At 43.9% G+C, this 23604-nt stretch overlaps 1 protein-coding gene across 1 annotated transcript in view; it reads right to left on the bottom strand.

Moving 5' to 3' along the window:
• Positions 1-23604, bottom strand: part of BRCA1 (BRCA1 DNA repair associated) — a 72012-nt gene that overhangs the window by 22959 nt on the left and 25449 nt on the right. Inside the window, exons 11-13 of the mRNA XM_054993690.1 lie at positions 17037-17122; positions 16246-16372; positions 3478-3609 (exon numbers count right to left, since the gene is read on the bottom strand). Coding sequence (XP_054849665.1) covers positions 3478-3609; positions 16246-16372; positions 17037-17122 — 345 coding nt within the window. The remainder of the gene's footprint in view (positions 1-3477; positions 3610-16245; positions 16373-17036; positions 17123-23604) is intronic.

Raw genomic sequence — 23604 nt, 5'->3', positions numbered from 1 at the left:
GGTGGGGGAAAAGGTCAAAGTTGGAACCAGAGGCTGTATTGTGCACTTTTTCTTAATCTGTGTAGCAAAAAGGTCTAATGCATATACAGATGGCATGAGGAGACATTTCATTTGTGGGCCAGTACAGGGGAGCAGCTGAAGGGAGTCTGCCAATCCATTCAGGATGCCAGAGATGTGGTGAGATGCACACCAGGCCTTGAGGCAGAGAGATAAGCCCCCAATCGTTTCATGCTACACCTCTGAAGATGCCAGTCACAGCTGCTGGCGAAATGTCAGGAACTACAATGTCAAGACCATGGCTATACACCCTGGAAAATCCATAACAACCATCGCTCTCTGGCCGTGAAAGCCTTCGACAATACATCGTTTCAATAAAACATCACAGCTGTATTGTCTGTAACTAGTGAGAAAATGTTGCACACTTCGGAAAGCCAAAAGGGGATAACAAACCACAGAGTCCAGAAAGATGCCAATAATTACAATGTGTTGGGAAGGTTCTGAATGGTCTTTTTCCCAACTGACATTTAAGTGTAGATCCTGTAGCGGAAAAAAATTCAGCTGTGGTGCATAACAAGACCTTCTCTGGTGCTAGATGCCACCAAACAATAATTTAAATACAGGAATATTTCATATCTGGATTTTCTGAAATGCACCACCACCACTGCCATAACTGTAGAAATTATTTTATATTTATGAAAAATAACTAACCAACAAGTCTACCACGGCAAACCAAATTCCCAAGCAGAAGGATGTTTGAAATAGAAACCATGAGTATCTTTGGTGTAGTGGTTAAGAGCGGCAAGACTCTAATCTGGAAAACTGGGTTTGATTCCCCACTTGAAGCCAGCTGGGTGACCTTGGGTCAGTCACAGCTTCTCAGAACTCTCTCAGCCCCACCTACCTCATAAAGTCATTGTTGTGGGGATAATAATGACATACTTTGTAAATCGCTCTGGGTGGGCATTAAGTTGTTCTGAAAGGCGGTATATAAATCGAATGTTATTGTTATTATTTTTAACAACTGGAAACTTATTCAACACTCTTAAGTCAAGGATAGGTTTCTTATTGATATCTTGCCTAAGTAAATACCTTGAGTAAAACCCTTGACACTGTTTTTTCAACTAGCACCATTTCTACTGCAGATTTCTGAAGGAGGATAACAATCTCCTCCTCTAGTTGTTTCGAAGGAGAGGGTGGATTAGGGATCAGGGAACATTCAGGTGTCTGTATCTCAGGAAATACCTACCCCTAACCCATTTTCCCAAGTGGCAAGATGGGAGTCAGGGAGAGGAGGAAGAATCCTCTGAACCAACTGGGAAATGTCCAAAACCCAGCTTCTGAGCTAGGAGAGAGGTTCTAGGGGACCAGGACCTATCCTTGCCCCTGAAATTTCTTGTGTTGCTGAGACTGAGCAGGAGAATAGGAATGATTATACAAGGGATAACTTTGGGTTTTTAAACCCCCTCAATGTATTTTTTTTTAAATTTCAGATTTTTCTGCAAACTTGGCTGAGAGAGCTCTGAGAGAGCCACAACTGACCCAAGGTCACCGCTTCAAGCGAAGGAGTTGGGAATCAAACCCGATTCTCCGGATTAGAGTCCTGTCGCTCTTTTTTTTTTTTTAATTTTTATTGGATTAGAAATATTTTATGTCCATTACAATCAATTCCTTTTAAATATTCCAATTCTAACCCCCTCCCTTCCCCCCCCCCTTTTGATGACTTCCAACAGTTTTCCAACCCCTTGTCTATTTTCCCCTACTCGTTCCAAACTTATTTTACCTATTAAAGATATACTTTCACTCTCTTCTAAGCTTATCTATTATATCACAGTGCTATCTCTGTTTCCCTTCCCATTTGACTTAACAACTAAATAATACATTTCTGGCATATATTCTTCAATAATCATTTTAGTAGCCTATACTCTATCTTACTCATTCTGGTCTCATATATATGGGACAAACAATTTGTCCTTTGTTATACATAGCGTTAAGTACATTATTAACATTACATACCTTCAATATAAATCAATCAATTTAACCCCTACACCATGTATTACTCTTTGCTTCCTTCTATATATCTTATTTTCATACTGTTTTAATTATCTAATATCTCCATTATGCAACTCTATCATAGATAGTCAGTCACTTTGACCCATATATACACATTCGGCATAAGTCAACCAATTTGACACCTATTCTGTATGCTACTGTATGTTTTCCCCTTCTTTCTTATATTCATTCATTTTAATTATATAGATTCTCTGTTATACCATTATCAGCCAGCAATGAAATTAATTAGTTTCTGTCCTTATAAATCTTATAATAACACCACTATTACTTAATACTATGCATAGTAGTCGAATAAAATAATTGCTTAGAAATTTTCAGTTAACTCTCCCCCCCCCCCCGGTATAGTCACTTCTCTCTTCTTTTGTTGTGTTTCAGTAATTTTCAAACTGCCACAGTTCTCCTCCCACCTCCCATTTTTTCACCAAGTACTGTTTCAGCTTCTCCCAATCCATGTTAAACTGCCCTGGATCAAGGTCTCTCAATTTTCTTGTCATTTTGTCTATCTCCGCCATGTACAGCAATTTGTAAATCCAGTCCTCAATAGTTGGCACTTCTTGTACTTTCCACTTTTGCGCGTACAAAAGTCTAGCCGCTGCTGTCATATAAAATAGCAATGTCCTGTGTTGTGCTGGGATGTCTTCCATTCCCAAGTTCAGTAGCAGGAGTTCTGGGTTCTTATTAACTTGAAATTGTAAAATCTCACTTATTACTCTTATTATTTCCCCCCAGTACTGCCTAGCCACCTCACAAGTCCATCACATGTGATACAAAGATCCCTCATGCTTTTTACATTTCCAGCATTTATTAGACGTATTCAAATTCCCTAGCGCAATTTTCTTTGGTGTCAGATACGCTCTTAACCACTACACCAAACTTGCTTCAAGCTGCCTCACACAGGGAAACCCAGGTATACATGTTGAAGTCGCTCAAGGTCAACAGCAATTGCACATGGGGAGGGGCTGTGGCTCAGTGACAATCATTTGCTTTGCATGATGAAGGTCCCACATTCAATTTTTCAGCATCTTTTAAAAAAACCATCATACAGTGTATGATGTGAAAGACCTCATCTTAATACCCACCACCTGTTGAAAATAATGCTGAAACAAAGTTTAAACAATTAGCATAAAGTTCCCAGGAATTAGTGACCCAAACCTACTTGGTTTTGACATCATGTGCCTTTCATCATACCATAGAGTCCATACGATAGACAACAGTGTCATCAGCCAACTCCTCCTCATCTTAAGCAACAACTGCATTAGCAGGAAGAATTCAGTAACTACTTCTTTCTTCTTAAGAAACTGGAATGCTAATGAACATGCCATGACTTCAGGGCAGGTCAGTCAACAGGACCAGGGGCACTCAGACAGGCATTAGTCAGTCTTAAACTTACACAGCCCACTTAATTACCTGGTTCATGACCTTGTTGAACCGCTGGATCTGGACTTTTGGTGTGGACAGGACTTTCTGGTGTCACTGGCAATCCATCAGATGAGGCACAATCCCAGGGGCTTGTTTTCTGATTTTCAGAACTTGCTAATCCTTCCAAAAACAAACAAAAAACTCTGGCAAGCTCCCAACAAAATTATGAGCACAAAAAACAGATGGACTAGGCTTCTACCCTGAGAAATGTGGTTCCAGTTCATATTTGATCCTGATTATCAAACTGATTTCAAGGAAATGCAGATGCTATGAAGATTTTTAAGAACTTGTTAATAATAAAAAGCTCCTCCACAAAAGTACATTTGCATTAAATACCAGGAAAAGCCCCATATATCTAAGAGCAATTCTATAACAGAACACAACGAAGCACGACTACTGTGGAGTCTCCATTCTTAAAGCCTCAAAAAAAAAAAACATGGCTGAATGACCTGAGCCATCTGGCCGATTAGTTCAATCAATAACTGGAAAGTCTGCTTATCTCCAGCTTTTCCTTTTGGCCTCCAGGCCCCAACACACACCAGCCCCCAGAAGGTCTATTAACTCTCTGACAACAGCATACTACTCCTGGGCTGCAAAATTTTATGTCACTCAAGTGTATATTGGGTTGGATCCAGACTAAATTTTCTGCCCATGCAAGGCACTTCTGCTAGGGGAACAGAATGTTCCTGCCTCCCCTTCCCATATGCAGCCTACTCATCTCCCCAAAATGCTGCTCCTGGGAGGACAAGACTCTCAGGAACAGAGGCAAATCAGAGGTCTGCCACAGGAAGGAGGAATTGGTAGAAATTAGCGTAAAATTCTGTTTATTGGAAAACTGGCTCTGGATCCAATCCAGAGAACGTATGTGCTCTTCATAGATTTGATTTCATTAAGATTGCATCAGTAGGCCTGAAATTGCAGTGGATCATATAAGCTGCTTTTTGCTCCCTGTGAAAATTACAAGGCATTTCTCATTGTTCCAGTACACAGAGATAACACAGTTACTTAGCTAATGGGATGAATAGATGGTTTTCTGCAAAAATAAATCCCAGAACAAAGAACAATGCTAATAGTTACTTGACTTAAATTTAAAGGTATCTTCTGTGTGTTCAGAGAAACATTGTGCTTTAGGTGGTGAAAAACTAGGCAATTAAGGAGATGTGTGATCTTTTACATGTAACCACGCTCTATATAAGATTTGAGTACGCTGAGATGTATGAATTTCTCTGATTTAGAATTCAGTGAAGATGTTTTCTTTTTCTGCAAAAGCTCTGGGTAAGAATTTTAGAATTCCAAGAATTTCAACTCATTATTAAATTCAGTTTAGGTAAAGACGGAATGTCATGTATGGGCATTTGATCCTAATTGTTTTAAGCTATGCCAGTGCTAAAGATGCCTTTTTAATAACCACAAAGCTAATCATTTTAGTTTCTATGGGGCTGGGTTAAGGGGATGCTCCTTTTTACAATTTACCATGACTCTGTCTTGAACCTTGCAGAGGTTGTCCCTAAGATGAAGAGTCTTTTCCCTTTTCTCACAGGAACAGTGGTTGTCAACACTTTATTGCTGACAGCTTTACATATGAAGAGTTAAAATGGTGACTCTTCACAACAGTTCAACGAAAGTTTAGAGAATGGGCTTTCAAGTAACATCAGGCCATGAATAACATTAGTTTGATCTTATATACTAATAGATAAGTGGCCCTGATCTATGGATACTTAAATGGAGACTGGAGCCATGAATGGACAAGAGAGATCTTCCTACACACCAGAAAAATTCCCCAGGTTTGCAGAAAAATCTGAAACCTAAAAAAAAAAAAAAACATGGGTTTTTTAAAAAAAACCCAACGTTATAAAAGGTGCACCTGTAGCTTTAACCAGACACCCTCAGTGGCTGTTACTAGGCAACCATAACAGTATCACCAGTATCACAGGCTTGCTTTGTCAGTAAAAGTCAGGGCCCTTTCCATTGCTGTTTTGGTCTTTGAGAAGGACTCATTGGGGCCAGGCAACCACTAGGTGACTTGATACCACAAGACCTACATGACTCATCCAGGCTTCCCTGCTTGTTACTATTCAATAGCAGCCCCCCTGCCACAAAAGGCAGTGCTTAGAATCAGAGTATGAACTGGGAGACCTAAGTTTGAATCGCTACTCTGCTGTGGAAACTCACTGTGTGACTTTAAATCAGTCACACTCTCTCAGCCTAATCTACCTCTCACGGTTATGATGATAATATGGAGGCAAGGAGAATGATGTAGGCTGCTTTGGGTGCCCACTGAGGAGAAAGGTAGCGTATACATGATGTAAATTAAGAAACAGATGAGGATAGGGGCCAAATAAAAGGTAAGTTGTTTAGTGGGTTTGAAGGAGAGAAATACATAGGGCAGGTGAGCCTATGGAAGATGCCAGGAGGGAAAGAGGTAATAATATGGGTAAGGGAATATAGGGAAAACTGAAGTCCCCCTCCCCTTGCAAGTCCTTGCAGGTTCCCCACCATATACTTGGGCCTGGCTCAGCCAGCACCACAAAACTAGATCATTTGGGAAAGGTGGAGGGGGGGGGGAGAGAAGACAGGAGGCAGACAATGAAAGGTGGGAGGAGAGAAGGAAGCAGGAAAAGGGGGAGTCTATAGTGGAGCAGGGAAAGGAAGAAGGACATGGTGGGGGAGGGAAAATGAGACACCCCCCCACATGTCCTTACGGGTCCCCCACTTGTAACATACTATATACAGAAGAGCTTGTTTTAGATTGGGAGGGGAGGAATCAAGAAGATCTATTCATCTCTGCAAGTCTATTTACAAAACGTGTGTTGAACCAATTTAAATGCCAGGGAAAATTATTTTTGCCGCTAATCTTGACATGACAGTAATCTTTAAAGGTGTTCTAATAGTTTGCTGATTTATGATGAGCCAGTTTGGGAGAATACCTGCATTCTTAAGGATCTGTAAAACACTCGTAGCACAGCAATGTATGTATAATATAATACTTGTATTTATCTCATTACTTAAGTTACACTTTGAATACTCAATCCCCTTTTAAAATGCAATATGTCAAGCAGAGTGCTTGGAGTAACTAATCACAAAATGGAAGATGAAAATAGAAAAAGAAACATGGATCCAGCAGCCTACGCCTGAAGCAACATTCCCTTTTACTTTTTAATGCTTATTTACGATGCCTCAAAAGAACATTAATACATCTTGTCTCCTGAGAAAGCAATTAGAACTGGGCAAAAAGCTTTTTTAACAACAGCTAAGAGGGGGACTACAATTTGTAATCAAGCCATCAATAAGTGCAATCAGGTTGAAGATTTCATGAGTAGCCCTCAAATACTTTACTCTGTCCTGGCAGCCCAAACAAAGGCCAGACTAATTAAAATATTTTAGTCTATTTTTAGGCCCAGTACAAGCTAATTATTAATTGCATCAACTTGAGGCTCAAGCATGCTATTTATCCAAGGAGTTGGCTTTTGACTGGACTTGGAACAGTTTCAGAAAACGTTCACCTGGAAGTTCCATCATAAACAACATCGTTTCTCCCCCACACTGAAAGGCCCTGATTGCAGAGGTCTTCAAAACTCAGACAAACTGGCTCCAGAAACACTATGACATTGACAGAAAAAAATAATGGTTCTACAATATATGCAGAACAGACTGGGAAAAGCCAACCAAACCCATGAAAACTGTTCCAGAAGTCGATTATGAAACTTGCTATGCAATAGCACCCAACCCCAACCATTTCGGTTAGTGTCCATTTGTGGAAGAAACATCCCCAAAGCTGCTCCTTCAAAGAGCTGTGGGATCACAGACCATCACTGGGTTCAAGACACAGGTAGAAGAGCCTTGCAAATGAGTTTGCAAAAATTAATTACTACCGTGCCAAATTTGTCCGTCTGGCCACACATGCCAGCATTGTGGCACATCAATGGCCTGAAAAAAGAACACGAACTATCAAGTCTGCCTGTTCACAGAAACCTAACTGATGACCTTGCCAGAGGCATCACTATTTTCCAGCAATGTGCATCTAGAGAAAAGAAGGACGTTTTCACTCAGATACCTTCTTCAGGGCCTGGAAGGGAAATCAAAAGTCTCTTCCTGCCGCCACCTCATCTTCCCAAAATGAAATCGAGGGTGTCTTCCAGTCCTCTGAAGCACTGAGAACTGTCTCAAGTAGAAATGGGATATTGGACGCTGTGGAGACAAACCCCATCATTTCCTTGGGATGGTTTGGGTTTTGCTTGGCTGCCCATTCCAGATCTCCCTTCATGCATAAGCCCTGGATCTCCAGACTAACTGTGGAGTGAGTCTTTGGAAGGCCTGGAAGACCTCTTGGCTTTGACCAGCCAGACATTATATGGAAGTCAGAGAGGAAGGAGAGATCTAACCAGATTCTTCCATATGGCCCTCCCCTGCAGCCTGCAGAGCCATACGTTTGGTTGTTGAGTGTGCACTTTGTAACCTACTTCTGGAAGGGAGAGAGTATTTTTACCCAATGCCACAACACCTTGAGGAGGAGGAGGAGGAACAAGACCAGTGGAACAGAGACCGGGAGACCTGGAAGATGGGGCAAAGGCACCAACACCTCCCTCCGCCAGTTTCCTGTGTTTGCTGATCTGTCCTGCTTTGGTGGATTTATGTCACCTGCCTTGATGGTGGCATATGCTGAAATGGAGGGGGGAAATCTTTAAAACAGATAAAATCATAAATACAGCACAAGAAGGGGCTGACTGCTCTTCCATCACCAGGTCTTTTTTCATGCAAGTTATTTGCCCTAGGTTTGATGCTGTCGGCAAGTGGGATTTTTTTCCTGCTTCCCCACAGCATTGTGGTGTATTTGGGGAGGGTCCATGTGAGTGCAGAGAACCTGTTATAATGATATTTAATTGCTGCCTTAAAAACCTGAATAAGCCTTGGTGGTGTGCGTGCGTAAACGTATTACTGGGAGACGGGGAGGGAAACAGTGTGGGAGCCTCTTGCTGCTGTGCTATATTGGCGGCAACAACAGCAACCAGAAAGCCACACAAACTTGCCCTTGTGTGGAAAAGATCAAGAATGGAAATTCACAGCAAGCCTTTTTGTTTGTTTCTTCATTCAATCTTGTGCATTTTTACACTGTCCTTTCTCCAAGGTGCTCAAGTAATCCCCCAGCACCCACTTCTAAACCAGTGGATCAGTGTGACCCAAATGTCTATCTCAGTCAGCCAGGTCAAAAGGAAAACACCAAAAGCAGCCATGTGATTTAGGAATACTAAGGATCATATGCCACAGAGGAGCTGCAGCTTCGGTGGCAGGACATATGCTTTGCATGCAGAAGGTCCCAAGTTGAATCCTGGCATCTCTACTTAAAAAGATCAGGCAGCTGGTAGCATTAAAGACTTCTAGTTGAGACCCTAGAGAGCACTGCCAGTCAGAGAAGACAATATGGACAGTGTAAGGCAGATTCTTGCCCTCATCTTTCTTCCTACAGGGCAGCCAAGGCAGTGCCAAAACCTGATTGAAAACAAGACTGAAATTGACCCAGTTTGTCTCATCCAAGAAAGGCTGGACTTGTACAAGACACTGAACACTTAAGAACCTTCTCTTTGCCATCAGATGATAATTGTTTAATTCACGAGGTTCCAAGGAAGGCTTTTTCAGTAGAGGCCCAACAAATGTCGCCTTAAGACAGTCAAAACGATTCCCTCCATTAAGGAAGCACAATGTATTCCTGGATTAAGCCAAGAAGTCCCCTCCAGAAAAACATAATTAGCCCTGATGGGGAAAGGGACAATGATACAACAGGATGCATTTCCCCAACCAGCTCATCAGCTCATCTACGTTCTCAGGCCACGCCAGCTGAAACGCATCCAAGCAACTGACTAGACTGGGAAGAACCTCATGCTGGCATGATCTGCAGGATATTATTTATAGGATCAAAGAAGCCCACCCTAGTTGCCTAGAGTATTAGGGGAAAGACCCAGACAGGAAGCCACAGATGCTAAACAGGTTGAACAAAGCCACCTGTCCCGTGCCTGACTGGGTGGTCTCCTCAGGAGTCAGTAACTTGGCCAACTGGCCTGCAAGGGAGCTGGAGGCCTGGGCCTTGAAGCCAGGAGCTGGGGGTGGGTGGGAGTCTGGAGCTTGGAATTCAAGGCTGAGCTAAGTGAACCAGTTGATCCAGCACTGAAGCTCTCCCAGGCCTCAGACTAAATAGGCTCAAGGGCTCATCTGGCTCAACTGCATCTGGCAGCAATGTTGAGGCTTAAGAGGCTCTGCTCTGCTCTGGCCATGGCCCTGCAAGGAAGTATCCCCATGAGAATCCTGTCCTGAGACTACAGGGAGATGGCATGCTGCTAGCCTCGTACTTCATCTTCTCTGTGCCACTTATGCCTTGGCCCTTTGCCGCCACTGTTCCTTCAACATGGGATAAGATCTAGAGAGGCTATAGGCCCTGGTTCATGACCTGCCTGGCAGGACCCCAGCGATGGTCTCTGGGGCAGGCAGCAGATGCACTTGCAGGCAGAAAGAGCTCGCTTGCAGGTTCTGGTGGGATGGTCTCAGGTGCTGCTGGAGCATGGTTGGCTTGCAGGCACCGGCACAGTGGTCTCTGGCACATGATCAGTTGGAGATTCTGCAGCATCAAGCTCGTCCTGACTGTGCTGATCCTCAGGCTCTTCATCTGAGCCCTCCAGGTCCCAGTCACTGGCCTGCTTAGTGGGAGTCATGACACCACCCTAAATTGGAAACATGGGGATCCTGTAGGTGGTTGAAGCCATCGTGTGGCCAAGAACACTAGAAACAGCTCCAACCAAGCTCAGCTGAGTATGAATGCCAGATCTTCTTCTCACACTTTCAGCAGCAAGGCAAAGATTGACAGCGTGAATGAGTGAGACTGCACTCCATGAAGCAGATGGCCAAGCATCATGGCAGATTCCCTATGTGGACCCCTTTCACAAAACTAGTGATGTGGAAAGATGGCTGGGTTCAATGACTGGATCTTGCAACACATAGTAGACTGGCAATAGTCTGCTCAATGGATGGCAGGCTCTTTTGCCCAGTACAATAACAAAGACATTCTTGATTCTTTAATGGGAAATCCTGCCAAGTCTGTGCAAACTGGGTCACTAAGAGTAAGGTATATATAAGGCCCCTGACCCAATTTCCATCAGCGACCCCACCTGCTGTGTGATTTCACAGCACTAGCCAGTTAGAACACCTCATCCGTTTCTCTGGTTAATTAAGGATAGAAAGAGGTTGCCTAGGGAAATCATGGGATAAAAGTTGTGTAAATTTAAAATTGCATCAGTGTCCCTCACTTCCTTTAAATCAAGGGCTCAGCTACCAGCCTCCTCCCATAAAGGAGTTCACCACAAATGGATGGGAGTCCAATGAAACGAATGCCCACTACCTATGCTAGAGGGACTCTTTCCTCTGTTGATTCCTATACTCCGCTGATAGGCCTCTCTTTCTCCTGCTAGAAGGGAAGACATGGGTCCTACTGCCTTGCTAACCATCTCAGTGGTGCTTTGCTGGCAGGGAGTCCTTCTAGGCAGCTAGCCTGCCAGCCAAGCCACTTCAGTGATCCTCCATGGCTGGATGCATTATAGGGAGGGCTGGCTTGATCAGGACTCCAACTTCTGCAGTGGCTGTTCTAAGGGAAAACTACTTTCTCTCTTCCTATCCCTAGTGGGATGGGAGATAACTGATAGAACATGCCTTCAGAAACATGAAGGGTCAGAAACTTTTATCACGGCCTCAGATTCAAAAACAGAAGAAATTGTACCACTAAAAAAGTGACAAAGGCCCTGCTGTCATACAGTGTCTCTAGATATCAGCTTGTTTTAAGCAACACCTTCTTTACCTGGAGCAGGGAAGTCAACCTGCTCCTTTACCGGATGACAGTAGCTTTGCTCTTCTTGCTCACAGTCTGAAGGAATCTAACGATTCCTATGAGCCACAGCCCTTCACCACCTTCGTTCCTGTGTCAGAACAGAGGTGCACCTGGGATCCTGCCACAGCAAAACAGGATGTGGTCATTCCACAAATAGGAATCAATTATTGTTGAAGCGATTCAGCTTGTCTGTACAAGTGTACAGTGTGTAAAAAATGATAAAGAAAAATCCCAGATGAGGGACACTCTTTTGGGGTAACATTCGTAAGTGCAAAGCCAACAAAGAAGCATTTCCTTGTAGGACCAAGGCACTTCCAGGCTTTTTCTAGCTGAAGAAAACAAGCTAACCCGAGACGCTCTCACAACTATGCAGGGATGGAGATGCATTTTAAACCACTGCCATGGCAACAGAGCCCAAGCTTAACATGTACAAACTCTTCAATAACATTAAAAAAAATTAACTCAGTAACTCATCAGTGGCAGTATGTGCAGAATGGTACTGCAGTGCAGAGGAAATGTTTGTTTTTGGAATGAAATGGTGAGGATAAAAACCAGAAGAGGAAACCTGCCAACTACAGGTTGGCAGCAAAAATTGCAAGAGCAGCAAAGAAGTCTTAAAGCTGGACTATATGAAGAACTCTGAGGAATATCACAAAAATACTGAATAAACACCATATTATCCAAGCATGAGCGGCTGTATTACAGTGTGTGTAATTTTCCAGGGTCCTTATCATTAAAATTCTGTTGATGATAAAAATCAAAATAACTTGTCCTATCAGTCTGAAACTTGGCTTGGAGAATGTTTGGTGAAAGCGAATAATTTGGGCAGACTGGAGAACAATCCAATGAAGAATAGCTGCTAAGGCATTGTAACAGCTGTTCATTCAAGGTGCAAACTTCCTTATTTCTGACCTCAATTGTGCCGTCCCCCCCAAACATAAAATGCAGGTTGGGGAAGGAGGAGTAAAAAAGCATTTTAAACCCTCCAAAATATTCCCAAGGTCTCCCTGGTAGCAGTTGCATGAAAATTTGGCAAATATTTCTAATTTATGCGATTTTGAAACTTTCATTTTAAGACAGCAGTAAACACTAGCAAGATGTGCAGTGGACATTTGGAAGGATTTTGAAAGACAACGAAGGGAGAGGCCATTGCTGGCAAAAGCAGCACACATCTGACTGGCAGATTAACAGTGCCATCCTGAGCAGTTACACACCTCTCCAAGTCCACTGAAGTCAATGGGTTTAGAAGGGTGTAACTCTGCTGAGGATGGCACTGTGAACTTTCTAAGATAGAGCTTCGTCCCAAACGTAAAATAGCTGCTACCAACAACCTTCCCGAAGCTGGGGAAAAGACGCCACCCACCCACATCCAAGCTACTATTAGCCCCAAGAGATGGAAAAAGAGAAGCGCAATATAAATGATGGGCTTTAAAAAAAAAACTGGGGCTAATAGCTCCAAAACAGAGATTTCTGTTAGGAAAAATTCCCATCCCTCTAGCCACTTTTAAAGCTGTACATTATGTGGAAGAACATACTGTAGATCTTCCACATAATGTATAACTCAATTCTGAGAGATGACAGGAAGTAATGTATCACAGTTTATATCAAAGATTTGCCCAAGACCAGGGAGCTAACTCAGTTCAAGGCCAGTGAGATTGCAAAAAGCTTCATGGCAAATGCAGACAATTCAGTTGGGAATTTTCATGCTATCACCTGAAGCTAAGCTTCTCACACAATTCTTCTTCCCACTCCAGATGGCCTAGACATCCACAAAGTTCTACAAAATGAGTATGTGTGGTCAAATTTTCAAAATATTGTGAAGCTAGCAGTTTACTTAATATCCTTAGATATAAACAGATTCAGAAGAGTGTTCATCCTGGCCCTTCCTGTTTGGCCCTTCCTTCTGCAGTATTGGAAGGCAGATACAATAACATTCCTTATCTGGAAAGGCTTTGTTCCTGCCCGTTAAGAGAGGTGGAAACTGTAGAGCATATGTTTTTCAGTTGTCCATATTATAAGGAAGCACGTGATGAGATGATCACCCCACTAGGTAAAATCTCTAGTCACACTGAAGAAGTTAGACTTGATTATCTCTTATCTGATAAGAAAGCCAAGATTACCTATCAAGTAGCCAGATATTGCTTGGTGATATACCGGTCTCGGAAATCACATGGTACTTTAACTAGGTTTTAATTCTAAACTGTTTTATTTGTCTCGTTGTATGTCTTGAATTTTTCTTTTAGTGTAACCGTGTTATATGATTGATCAAATGACTGTAAATGACTGTAAATAAAGAAAGGAAAATGAGATTGAAGGTAGCCACTTTTCCTCATTGGCAATGATTTCTGACAGGTGACAGAGCAGAGATGTTTTATACTGATCACCTCGTTGTGAGGCTTAAGTCCCAGCTCTTGATTTTACTCTTTATAAAACAGCACCCAGCAAACCAGAATCTTACCTGTCATATGGGAGCTGCACAAGGATCTCATTGGATGAATGCCTGAGATCTGTGTGTTGTATGCATATATCCCAAATATACCTATACAAGTTTGTGAACCACCAGAACTTGCAGAGGTCACATAATTTCCCCCTGTATCCCCTTACCCACACTATGTTCTCTTTCTTGCCTCCTGGCAGCCCCTTATCCTCTCCCCTTTCCTTGCTTTCTTCTGTTCTTCCCTTTCACCCATCAACCAGCTTTTCTCCAGTCTTCAGCTTTATTGCTTACTTCATTTCTCCTAAACGAGGACTCAAAGCAGCTCACATCACTCCCCTCTTTTTCCATTTTATCCTCACAACCACCCTATGAGGTAGGGTATGCTGAAAGCGGGTGACTGGCCCAACGTCACCCAGCAAGCTATCATGGTAAGGGGGGGATTTGAACCTGGGTCTCCCAGAACTTAGTCTGACACTAACCATCACATCACACTGGCTCTCAGCTTCTGCTCTTGCCCTCCACCTGGCAGATTCTTCCCAGGAAAAGTCTGGCCCAGTTGCAAAAGCAGTACAGTAGCAAGTCATCCACACAAGTTATACGGTAGCAACTGCCAGGCCTGGCCAAATTGCACAAGCTGTGTAGAGGCTGCTGCTGGGGCCAAGCAAGTTGTACGGTATCAGGTCATAACCACTGCTGCAGAAATTGCATAGTAGCAAGTTGCCTGGCAATTGCTGCTAGGCCTGGCCCCAGTGAGCACTCCCTTCAGGGTACGAAGGAAGGGAGCAAGGGTAGACGGTGAGTCCAAAATAGCCCTGGAAAGTGCTCACAATATACGGAAGGGTGCACAGGAAGACAGCAGGGCAAGTGCAAGGGTGGGGTCAGTGGCACTGGGCCCTGCCAGCTGCTCCAGGATAGTCTGATGCCAGGCCTGATCTAAGTATCCAAAAATGGGGCCATGTTGAGAATTAGATATACGGATAAATAAAGTAACCTCATCTGGTCTGCTGCTTTCACAGCCTGATTTTTTTTACTTGTGATGGTATTCAATGATAATCTTGTACACTTGGTGGGGAGCACTGAGTTAAAGATGAAGAAAAATCAGTGCATTAAACCTACATTCACCACTATCCCACGCTGAAAGCTGGATGCTATGAATGCAAGCTTATGATAACACTCAAGATATATTGCCTCAGCAAAACAAACCCCAATGATCATTTTTCAAGACATTCATGTGCTCCACAATACATCCCGCACAGATAAGTACAGGAAAATTTCCATGCATCAAAACATGAGTGCTGATATCTTCTATAACAGCTCTAACTTAACCATCCTTTCTCCTTCAACATTTGCTAGCTAAGACTTCCAAGTAGTAACTAATGGCTGCAAGGTAAGTATGCACTGTGTAGAGGGGGTGGGGCAGTGTGGCCCATGAAATCCCACATTCAGGTAAGTTTCCACCAGGCCCTTCTGGGTAAGCTCAGGCTTACCTAACGACTCATTGTCACTGCTGGTCAATGGCTTCCAGCCTTGCCAGATCACAGTCTGAATGGTTCCACTGCAACCTGCTTGAGCAGGTGAGTATTATCTGAATGACTACACAGTCTCCCCTTAACAGATGAAGCATGGGCAGGGCTTTTTTTCAGCTGGAACGCGGTAGAACGGAGTTCCGGAACCTCTTGAAAATGGTCACATGGCTGGTGGCCCCACCCACGATCTCCAGACAGAGATCGCTGCAGCGCGGATGGCAATCTAAACTCCCCTCTGTCTGGAGGTCAGGGGGCGGGGCCACCAGCCATGTGACCATTTTCTCCGAGGGCAACTCACTGAGTTCCACCACCTCTTTTCCCAGAAAAAAAGCCCTGAGCATGGGCAACACCAAGGGTGAAGGAGAATGAGGTATGAGATCTGCAAGAACACACAGATGAGAGCACCATTCGCTCCACCACTGACTCACTATGACCTACTGAATGGCCACGCCTAGATACTGCCTCTCTTTGGCAATTGCTGACCATTTCGTATTAATGTCCCAGCATTTCTCTCAACTGTTTCAGGGATGCTCCACACTCCCAGTACAAAGCAGACCACAAGCAAGATCAGAAACAGCAGCAAGATCTGGTCTGCTGTGAGATCGCTAACAACCTCTGCACAAGCTGCTTAACAGCTATCGAACAGGAGATACCAACTGAGTTACGCCATTGTACAAGTTTGGTGAAGCGATGGCTGTCTTTGGCTAGATCAGAGAATTGCCCTCTTTATCAGAAGCCTCTTCATTTGTCTTATGGGGTCATCTGCTAAGAGTTGAGTATCCCTCCGCAGCTCACAAACATACAGAGAAAAACCACAGATGATAGAAACCACCGGTAGCACAACTGCATTTCTAATTCTGTGTTAACAGGTGGAGATGGATTCCAGCCAGCCTTCTTGAAGAAAATTCATGTACTGTCCTACTTACCCCTTTCCTCACTTGGCAATGGCGACCCTTCTGCAGCAGCATCCTGGCCTCCCTCCTTCAGGGCTGCCTCAAGCACAGCCATCTCTTCCTGGAGCTTCTTTAAGTTGTTCTGCATAATGTCTTTTTGCTGCCAATGAAAAAGGAAAGCAGGGAAGTTGCAGCACAGGGAAACTTCTCTGTTCTCAGCTTTCCCCCCCTTATGTGCAGAGGTTTCATGAAGGCAACTGTAGTATGAGCTCGAAGGAAGTTCCTTGCTAGAAGTATCCTACCAGATTCTTTTTTCTGCAGAAGAACTGCTTCTTCTTTCACCAGCAGGAGCATAATGGCAAAGAGATTCAGCTGTAAATCAGGCAGTCCCCAGTTTGAGAACTCGTCTCTGCCATGAATTCACTAAGCCATCTTCTCTCCATCTCAGCTCCCCTCCCCCACATCTGCAATATCGATGCAACAGGCTTGCTGTTATAAGGAACATTGTAAGATAATGGATGTGAAATATTATTACATATCCAGTGATGGGCATCCTTTGATGGAGCACAGAGAACATACCTTCCCCAGGTACTCCCTGGAACTGATACACAGCACTGGATGAGCTAGCTGTATTTAGTCTAACCTGTTCTTGGAGACCTCCAGCGATGAAGACTTACATAGCTCCCCCACTACGGCAATCCTTTCCAGAGCTCTACTAGTTTTTCAGAGTGTCCCCCCCCCCCGACAGTACCCTAGTCTTTAGATCTTTCCCATGCTACTCTTTGCCTGTATCAGCCATACCTGAAAGATGCAGGATGCCATACCTGTGTGGTGAGGATCTCACTCTGTGAGGAGAAGCCTGATGAATCCCCCAGGTGGCTAGCTTCACTGTCATAACCCAAAGCTTCACCTTGAAAAGACAAAAATTCATTTTCAGGTACAGTGCTGACACACAGGAACCCTTGTGTTTATTTATGGCATATCAGCTGTCCCTACACACTACCCCCCCGAGGAAAGTGGCAAAGCTGAAAGAGCAAGAGGAAGGGCTGGAGCAGTTGGGCAAGCTGCAGGACCACAAATTGGCTGAGAGTATGTAGAGGGGGAAAGCTGTGACAGTTAAAAATTGATAAATTCTTGAAACAAGGAACAAGTTTTTCCAGGCATTAATAAGTCTAAATCCTGTTAACATCAACAAAGCTAGTGACCCTCATTATGTCTACTGGCAAGCACTTCCCTAATTTAGTACTTTCTCCGTGTGTGTGTGTGCATGCACATGTGCAAAAACCAGTTGTCTGAATCTACCTGTATGCCTACCTTGAAGATACACACACTTGTTGAGGGAGAATGTATAATTTCTAAGGAAGGCAAATGCTACACTTTTTGGAAAAGGGCATACTCCCTGTTAAATGCTAGGTGATCCATATCAATATAGAAATCATGCCTGTAATTCTTGCTGTGCATCACCAACAAAGTTTGGAATATCGACATGCAGCCCTCAAGATGCATACTTCCCCACTTGTCTAATCCACTAAAGCCCACTAACTCACCCACGCACCCCTGTACACTCTTCCTGCAGGATTAGCAAATGTTCAGGAATGGCACCAGAAGCAAAGCTGAGGTCTGCAGTGGGAAAGGGGAAGTCAGCAACTCAATTAGCACCCCTTAAGTCTTTGGAAGTGAATGGGTGATGGATCCCCACCAGTGATTCTTCCCTCTAACAAAGGCACCAAGGAGTAATGATAGGATTCTTCACTTTTTTACAAAGGAACATCAGTAAAATGGTGTTGTGCTCACCTGTTAACTGTTGTTCAAGTTCCTTCTGTGCAGTCCCACATGGAAACAGTGCATGCGCAGGCCTGCCATGAACAAAGTTTTCCATAGCTTCTTTAAAGTTCTTAACAAGGGCTGCTTCTCCCTGAGTATGAGAGAGCCCATTTTCCCACCTAAACGGTCATGTGCTCTGAGGGAGGAATGACCCTGAGACACCACGAGATCAACACTGGATACTCCTGATCAGAAAGTTCACAGTGGGGCAGGAGGGAGGGAATGTGGACCCACACAGAAGAAACTCGAACAATGGTTACAGATAAGTGCAACAACAGTTTCATCTTTGTTCTTCTGTGCAGTCCCACATTGAGAGATTACCAAGCTACATACAAAGGAGATGGGGTGAATTTCCCCAGACAAATATATAACTGTTTATTAACAAGTCAAAAAGGCGGAAATGCAACAATAACTGTAATGATAAATTTAAGAACAATGTGCTTTAGCAGTACATAGGAAAATATATTCACATATTTTGTCTTGTTCTGTTTTTTAAAAAACAAGGAATGCAGGACAGCTTTGCTGACTGCAGATTCCCACTTAGAGTTAATGTCCACAGCACAGTGTCTTACAAAAGTGTCTGTAGAGGACTATGTAGCTGCCTGACAAATGTTTAGTAGAGAGACACCATGTAGAAAAACTGTGGATGAAGCCTGTGACCTCGTTCAATGTGCCTTTGGGTGAAGGGGGCAGGGTACTGCAGCTTGCTGGTATGCCTACTGGATAGCTGACTGTTACCAGAACTGCTCTTTTTATTATAAGGGGAAATTAGCTTTAGCAGTCTGTAACTTAAAATTAGCGCGGATCTTAACCTATGTCTACGGAGGTCCCGATTCCAGACACTCAAGTGAAAAAGAGGCAGACTACAAATAGGTTCCAAACACGTGTATTTAGTGTGGCGTAAGCCTAAACTTGCACAAGCATACAAAGAACACACAAGATCTAAGAAATACAGAGTAGGAAATACAGAGACGTTCGCATTAGCTGGTTCCCAACGATGGTGGGGAATACTCACTTATCCTGAAGCGAAGCAGAGATACAACAGCGAGGTGGCCCAATGCCAGCACTGGGACCACAGACGGACAGCGAGGGGTTCTGGATAGGATGGCACGAGCACCGAGTGGTCTGGGAGACCAGCTTAAATACCCCAAAACGTACCCTGGGGCTGGTGCTGTACTTGGTGGTTCTCACAGTTTAAAACAAAGGTTCTAATGGGCTACTGAATGGCTTGGATGGGCCACTTTGGTAATCAGATTGTGATAAGTGACACCTCAGGAAGAGGGGACAAAAGAGGGAGGGGGAAATCCGAGTGGGCTGAATGGATGTTCCAGCGGACAGGGCTTGTCCTGATGTCATCAGCTCTGGAATGCGGAGGTTTCTTTGAGATGCATTCTCTAAGTGCTTGGGATGGTCGGCACTTAGTTCCTTCTCCTGGGCGGCTCCTAAGATATGCAGAGCGGGGCGAGGTACTCTCGCTGCGGACGTGGTGTGCCCGCTTCGCTGAAATGGCTTCCCAAAGCAGTCTTCTTCCCTGGGTCTTCTGGCTGCCTGAGAACATGGATGCCGGCTGGGCATGGCTGGGGCTGGTTAGCAGGCTGCCCGGTAGCGAGGGCAAGCTTGGGGACCGGCCCGCGGGAGGCTCCAAGCGGGAACTGACCAGAGAGCGCCTAGCCAGGCTCGCTGGAGGTTTCCCCGGCAGGCGCCCGGCTGCTGGCAGCGGCTTGGGCCCATATGAGGCAGGCTTCCATGGAGACAGGGGAAACAGCACTTAAAACACAGTCCAAAGCAGGGAACAGGCACGGTCCGTGGCAGATGGCAGTGCAGGCACGGGGCACACTTGTAATAAAGTCCAAACACACACTGGGAAGTCCAGATACAGGTCTGGGCAGGGCTGCCCAGGAAGAGAGTACTTTGTGCAGTTAACCAAACATGGAGTCAGGGAACTACACAGTCTATTGTAGCAGTAAGGTAATTAACACGCAGGCAGGAAACTGACACGTGTACCAGAACACACACCTGCAGGGCAGTCTTTGGTGCAGCAGTAAAACAGCAATGCAGGAAACTTTAACACAGTTCATAGCAGGCCTTAAAGCAGGAGAGGGAGCCTACTTGGCAACATGACACAATCCATCTGGACAAGGACTGAGATGTGGCTCACTTACCTTATTCAGGCCACCATAACACAAAAAGAGATGAGGATCTATACAAAACAAGGATGACCTAACCAAATAAAAGGATAATACTAGGGGTGTGCACAAAAATGGTATTTTTTGGATTTGAGTATCTAGAATACCCATATATATTTGGTATTTCCAATATTTGAGCTCAAAAATACCAGTATGGTATTCAGGTTTTATTTAGAATTCTGAATATATTTGGCGCCATTATTCCCTATGAGGGAATCTTTCTGGGGGGTTGGAAGTGTTATTTTTCAAACTACATCAAAATTACAGGGGACCATCCACTAAAGACCCCCCCCCCCCAGTTTCAAGTTGATTGGGTCAAGGAGTCAAATTCTATGGGCCCCTGAAAAGGTGCTCCCAACCACTCTCCATTATTTCCTATGGGGGGATAATTAACCAATGTTTTCTCCACGTCAAAGACAGAAGCCTAAAAAAGAGCCTTACCCAAATACACAAGAGCAACAACACTGGCCAAGTCTGCCAACACAAACATAACCAACAAAACACAACACAAACAATATCAAACCAGAGAATCCCAGCAGAACCAAACTGAAGCAAAGGACAAGTCCAACGGAATCCGTGTTACTCACAGATGCCAGGCAGAACCCAGGGCAAATGCAAGCCCAACATCAAACCAAAGTATCCCAGCACCCAAATCAGCAAGCCACTAGAACCAAGGCAGTCAACCAAATCTAGCAATGGCATACACAATCTAACAACACTGATACACAAAGAGTAACACTGCCTCTCTTTCCCTCTCCTCCTATAGCCTGCAAAGATGGGGGACAAAGTGCTGCACCCCACCTCCAAGGACAAGGTGCTGCACTCCTTAAAATGCAATTCCCAGGTATAATCCAGATGATGTAAATGCCAGTTTATCCGAATATACCCAAATAATACTGAATAGTATTTTGGGGGTATATTTTTAAACTGGAGATACCAAATTGCACACCCCTAGATAATGCCTTTTTACATCTAGTGTGTGTAGTGCCTTTTCAGCTTTCGTTTGAGGTTTTGGGAAGAACACAGGCAGCATGATGTCTTGAGATACGTGAAAGTGAGATGACACTTTGGGCAAAAATTCCAAACTAAATTGAAGAACAGCCTTTTCCTCATGGAACTTGATGTAAGTACTGACAATTCACTGACACGTCTAGCAGAAGTAATTGCTACCAGGAAGCTCACACTAAGAGAAAGCATGTCCAAGGAGCAAGCAGTAAATGGTGCTAACATGAGGCGGGACAGCACCAAGACCACTGAGGGATTATTGGGCTAACAGGTGGGTATAAATTGAACACACTTCTAAGAAATCGGCAGAGAGGAGCAATAAGAAAATACAGATCTACCCTCAACCTTCATATTAAAGGCAGAAATAGCTGCCAAATGAAGGTACATTAAGGGAAGACACAGCTAAGCCACCTGATTTAAATGCATAGAGGTAGTCTAGAAAGAGGAACAGAGGACAGTCGTCTGGAGCACAACCCTTCTCAGTAATACATGCATTAAAGCGTGCCCATTTAGATGCGTATGATTTATGTGTAGAAGGTGTCCTAGAGTTTAGTAACACATTCTGGAGCTGCTGGCAAAAGGTTACATGCATGGAAGAATTGTCTGTGCTGTGAGGTTTAGTTTTGTCGGGTTGTGATGAAGCACCATGACCTTGTGAAGTAGGTTGGGTGCATCTGGGAGAGAAACATAATTCTGTTTGGATCTGTCTGGGTCAAAAGTGTGCTATCGGAATCCAATTTGTATTGCCCCTCTAGATCTTGCATATGACTTTCCCTAACAGTGAAATTGGCAGGAATACATAAAATACGGTGCCATTCCAGATGCATTGGAAGGCATCTCCCACAGACTGTAGATCACTCCCAAACAGGGAGAAAAATACCTGTGCCTTGATGTTCTCAGCTGTTAACAAATCCACATTTGGAAAACCCCACTGGAGAAACACAGATTGTACATATGACTCCTCGAGCGCCCATTTATGATGAGAATACAACACTTTGCTCAGCACATCGGCTCTGCTGTTGTCTGAGCCAGCTATGTGAATAGCATGATGCAAGACATCATTGAGAATTGCCCAACCCCAGACAGCAGTGGCCTCTGCACAAAGGGTCAGGGACACAGTCCTGCCCTGTTTGTTAATGTAATAAATCGCTGTAGTGTTGTCTGTTTGCACTAGCACCTCTCTGCCCTGGAGCATGGCTACAAAAGATGGCATAGCATAATGTGGAGCCCTCCTGAGTTCTAACACATTAACGTGCAGAGATTTTTAAGATGACAGCCATTCATTTTGAATCGCAACATCACAGCAATGTGCACCGCAGCCTTCTAACAATGCAACAGCTGTAAGGGTAACCTCATGTTGTTAGAACCAAAGGGAACCCATTTAAGGAAATTGTCATCAACACCAAGCCAAGGATTTCACCACTTTATGGGGAAATGAAGACTTATGGTTTGGAGAAAGCATAGCTGCTTTAAATGATCTCTCAAACCAATTCAGGAGGGAGTACATGTTGAGACTGATGAAGAGAACCACAACAGTTGTGGAAGCCATTAGACGTAATAATTTTTGAATAGAAAAGAGTCCAGTAGCACCTTTAAGTCTAATCAACTTTACTACAGTATAAGCTTTCGAGAATCACGGTTCTCTTCGTCAGATGCATGGAGGGTAAGAAGAAACTGGTCAGATATATAGGTGGAGAGGGGAGGGGGAGTAGATGCAATCAGTAGCTTCTGATAATGGGATCAGTTTGCTTCTGATAATGAAATAACCATTCATAGTCCCTATTCAATCCAAGCCTGACTGAGTCAAATTTACATATGAATTTCAATTCAGCAGCTTCCCGTTGGATTCTGTTTTTGAAAGGTTTCTGTTGAACTACAGTGACCTTTAAGTCCTTGATGGAATGTCCTGATAAAGGATATTCCATGTAAAGTTGGTTAGTCTTAAAGGTGCTATTGGGACTCTTTTCTATTTCGCTACTACAGACTAACACGGCTAACTCCTCTGGATCTATGACAATAGCTTTTGAATGTGCCATACAGATTGAAAGCGCTTTTTTGAAAGGAAATGCTAATATAAGTTACAGTCTGAGTGGGTACCAGCTTTGATTTTTTACACTAACCAAACTCAGCCCTTTGTACGTCCTAACTACTAAGTTAACATCTTCCTGAAGTTGTTCTGTTGAAGATGTTGTGATAAGCTAATCATTCAGGTATGGAAAAACAGAGCATTCTGGAGACTTAAGATGAGCCACTAAAGGTGTGACTCATTTTGCAAACACCCCAGGAGTAGCAGAAATGCCAAAGGGTAGTATGATATACTGAAACACAGACAACTTGTATTTAAAACGAAGGAACCTTCTGTGCTTTTTATGAATGT

Source organism: Eublepharis macularius, chromosome 12 (genome assembly GCF_028583425.1).
Source record: "Eublepharis macularius isolate TG4126 chromosome 12, MPM_Emac_v1.0, whole genome shotgun sequence".
NCBI lineage: Eukaryota > Metazoa > Chordata > Lepidosauria > Squamata > Eublepharidae > Eublepharis > Eublepharis macularius.
Note: the sequence above shows the minus strand (reverse complement) of the source record. Positions and strands in the feature narration are given on the sequence as shown.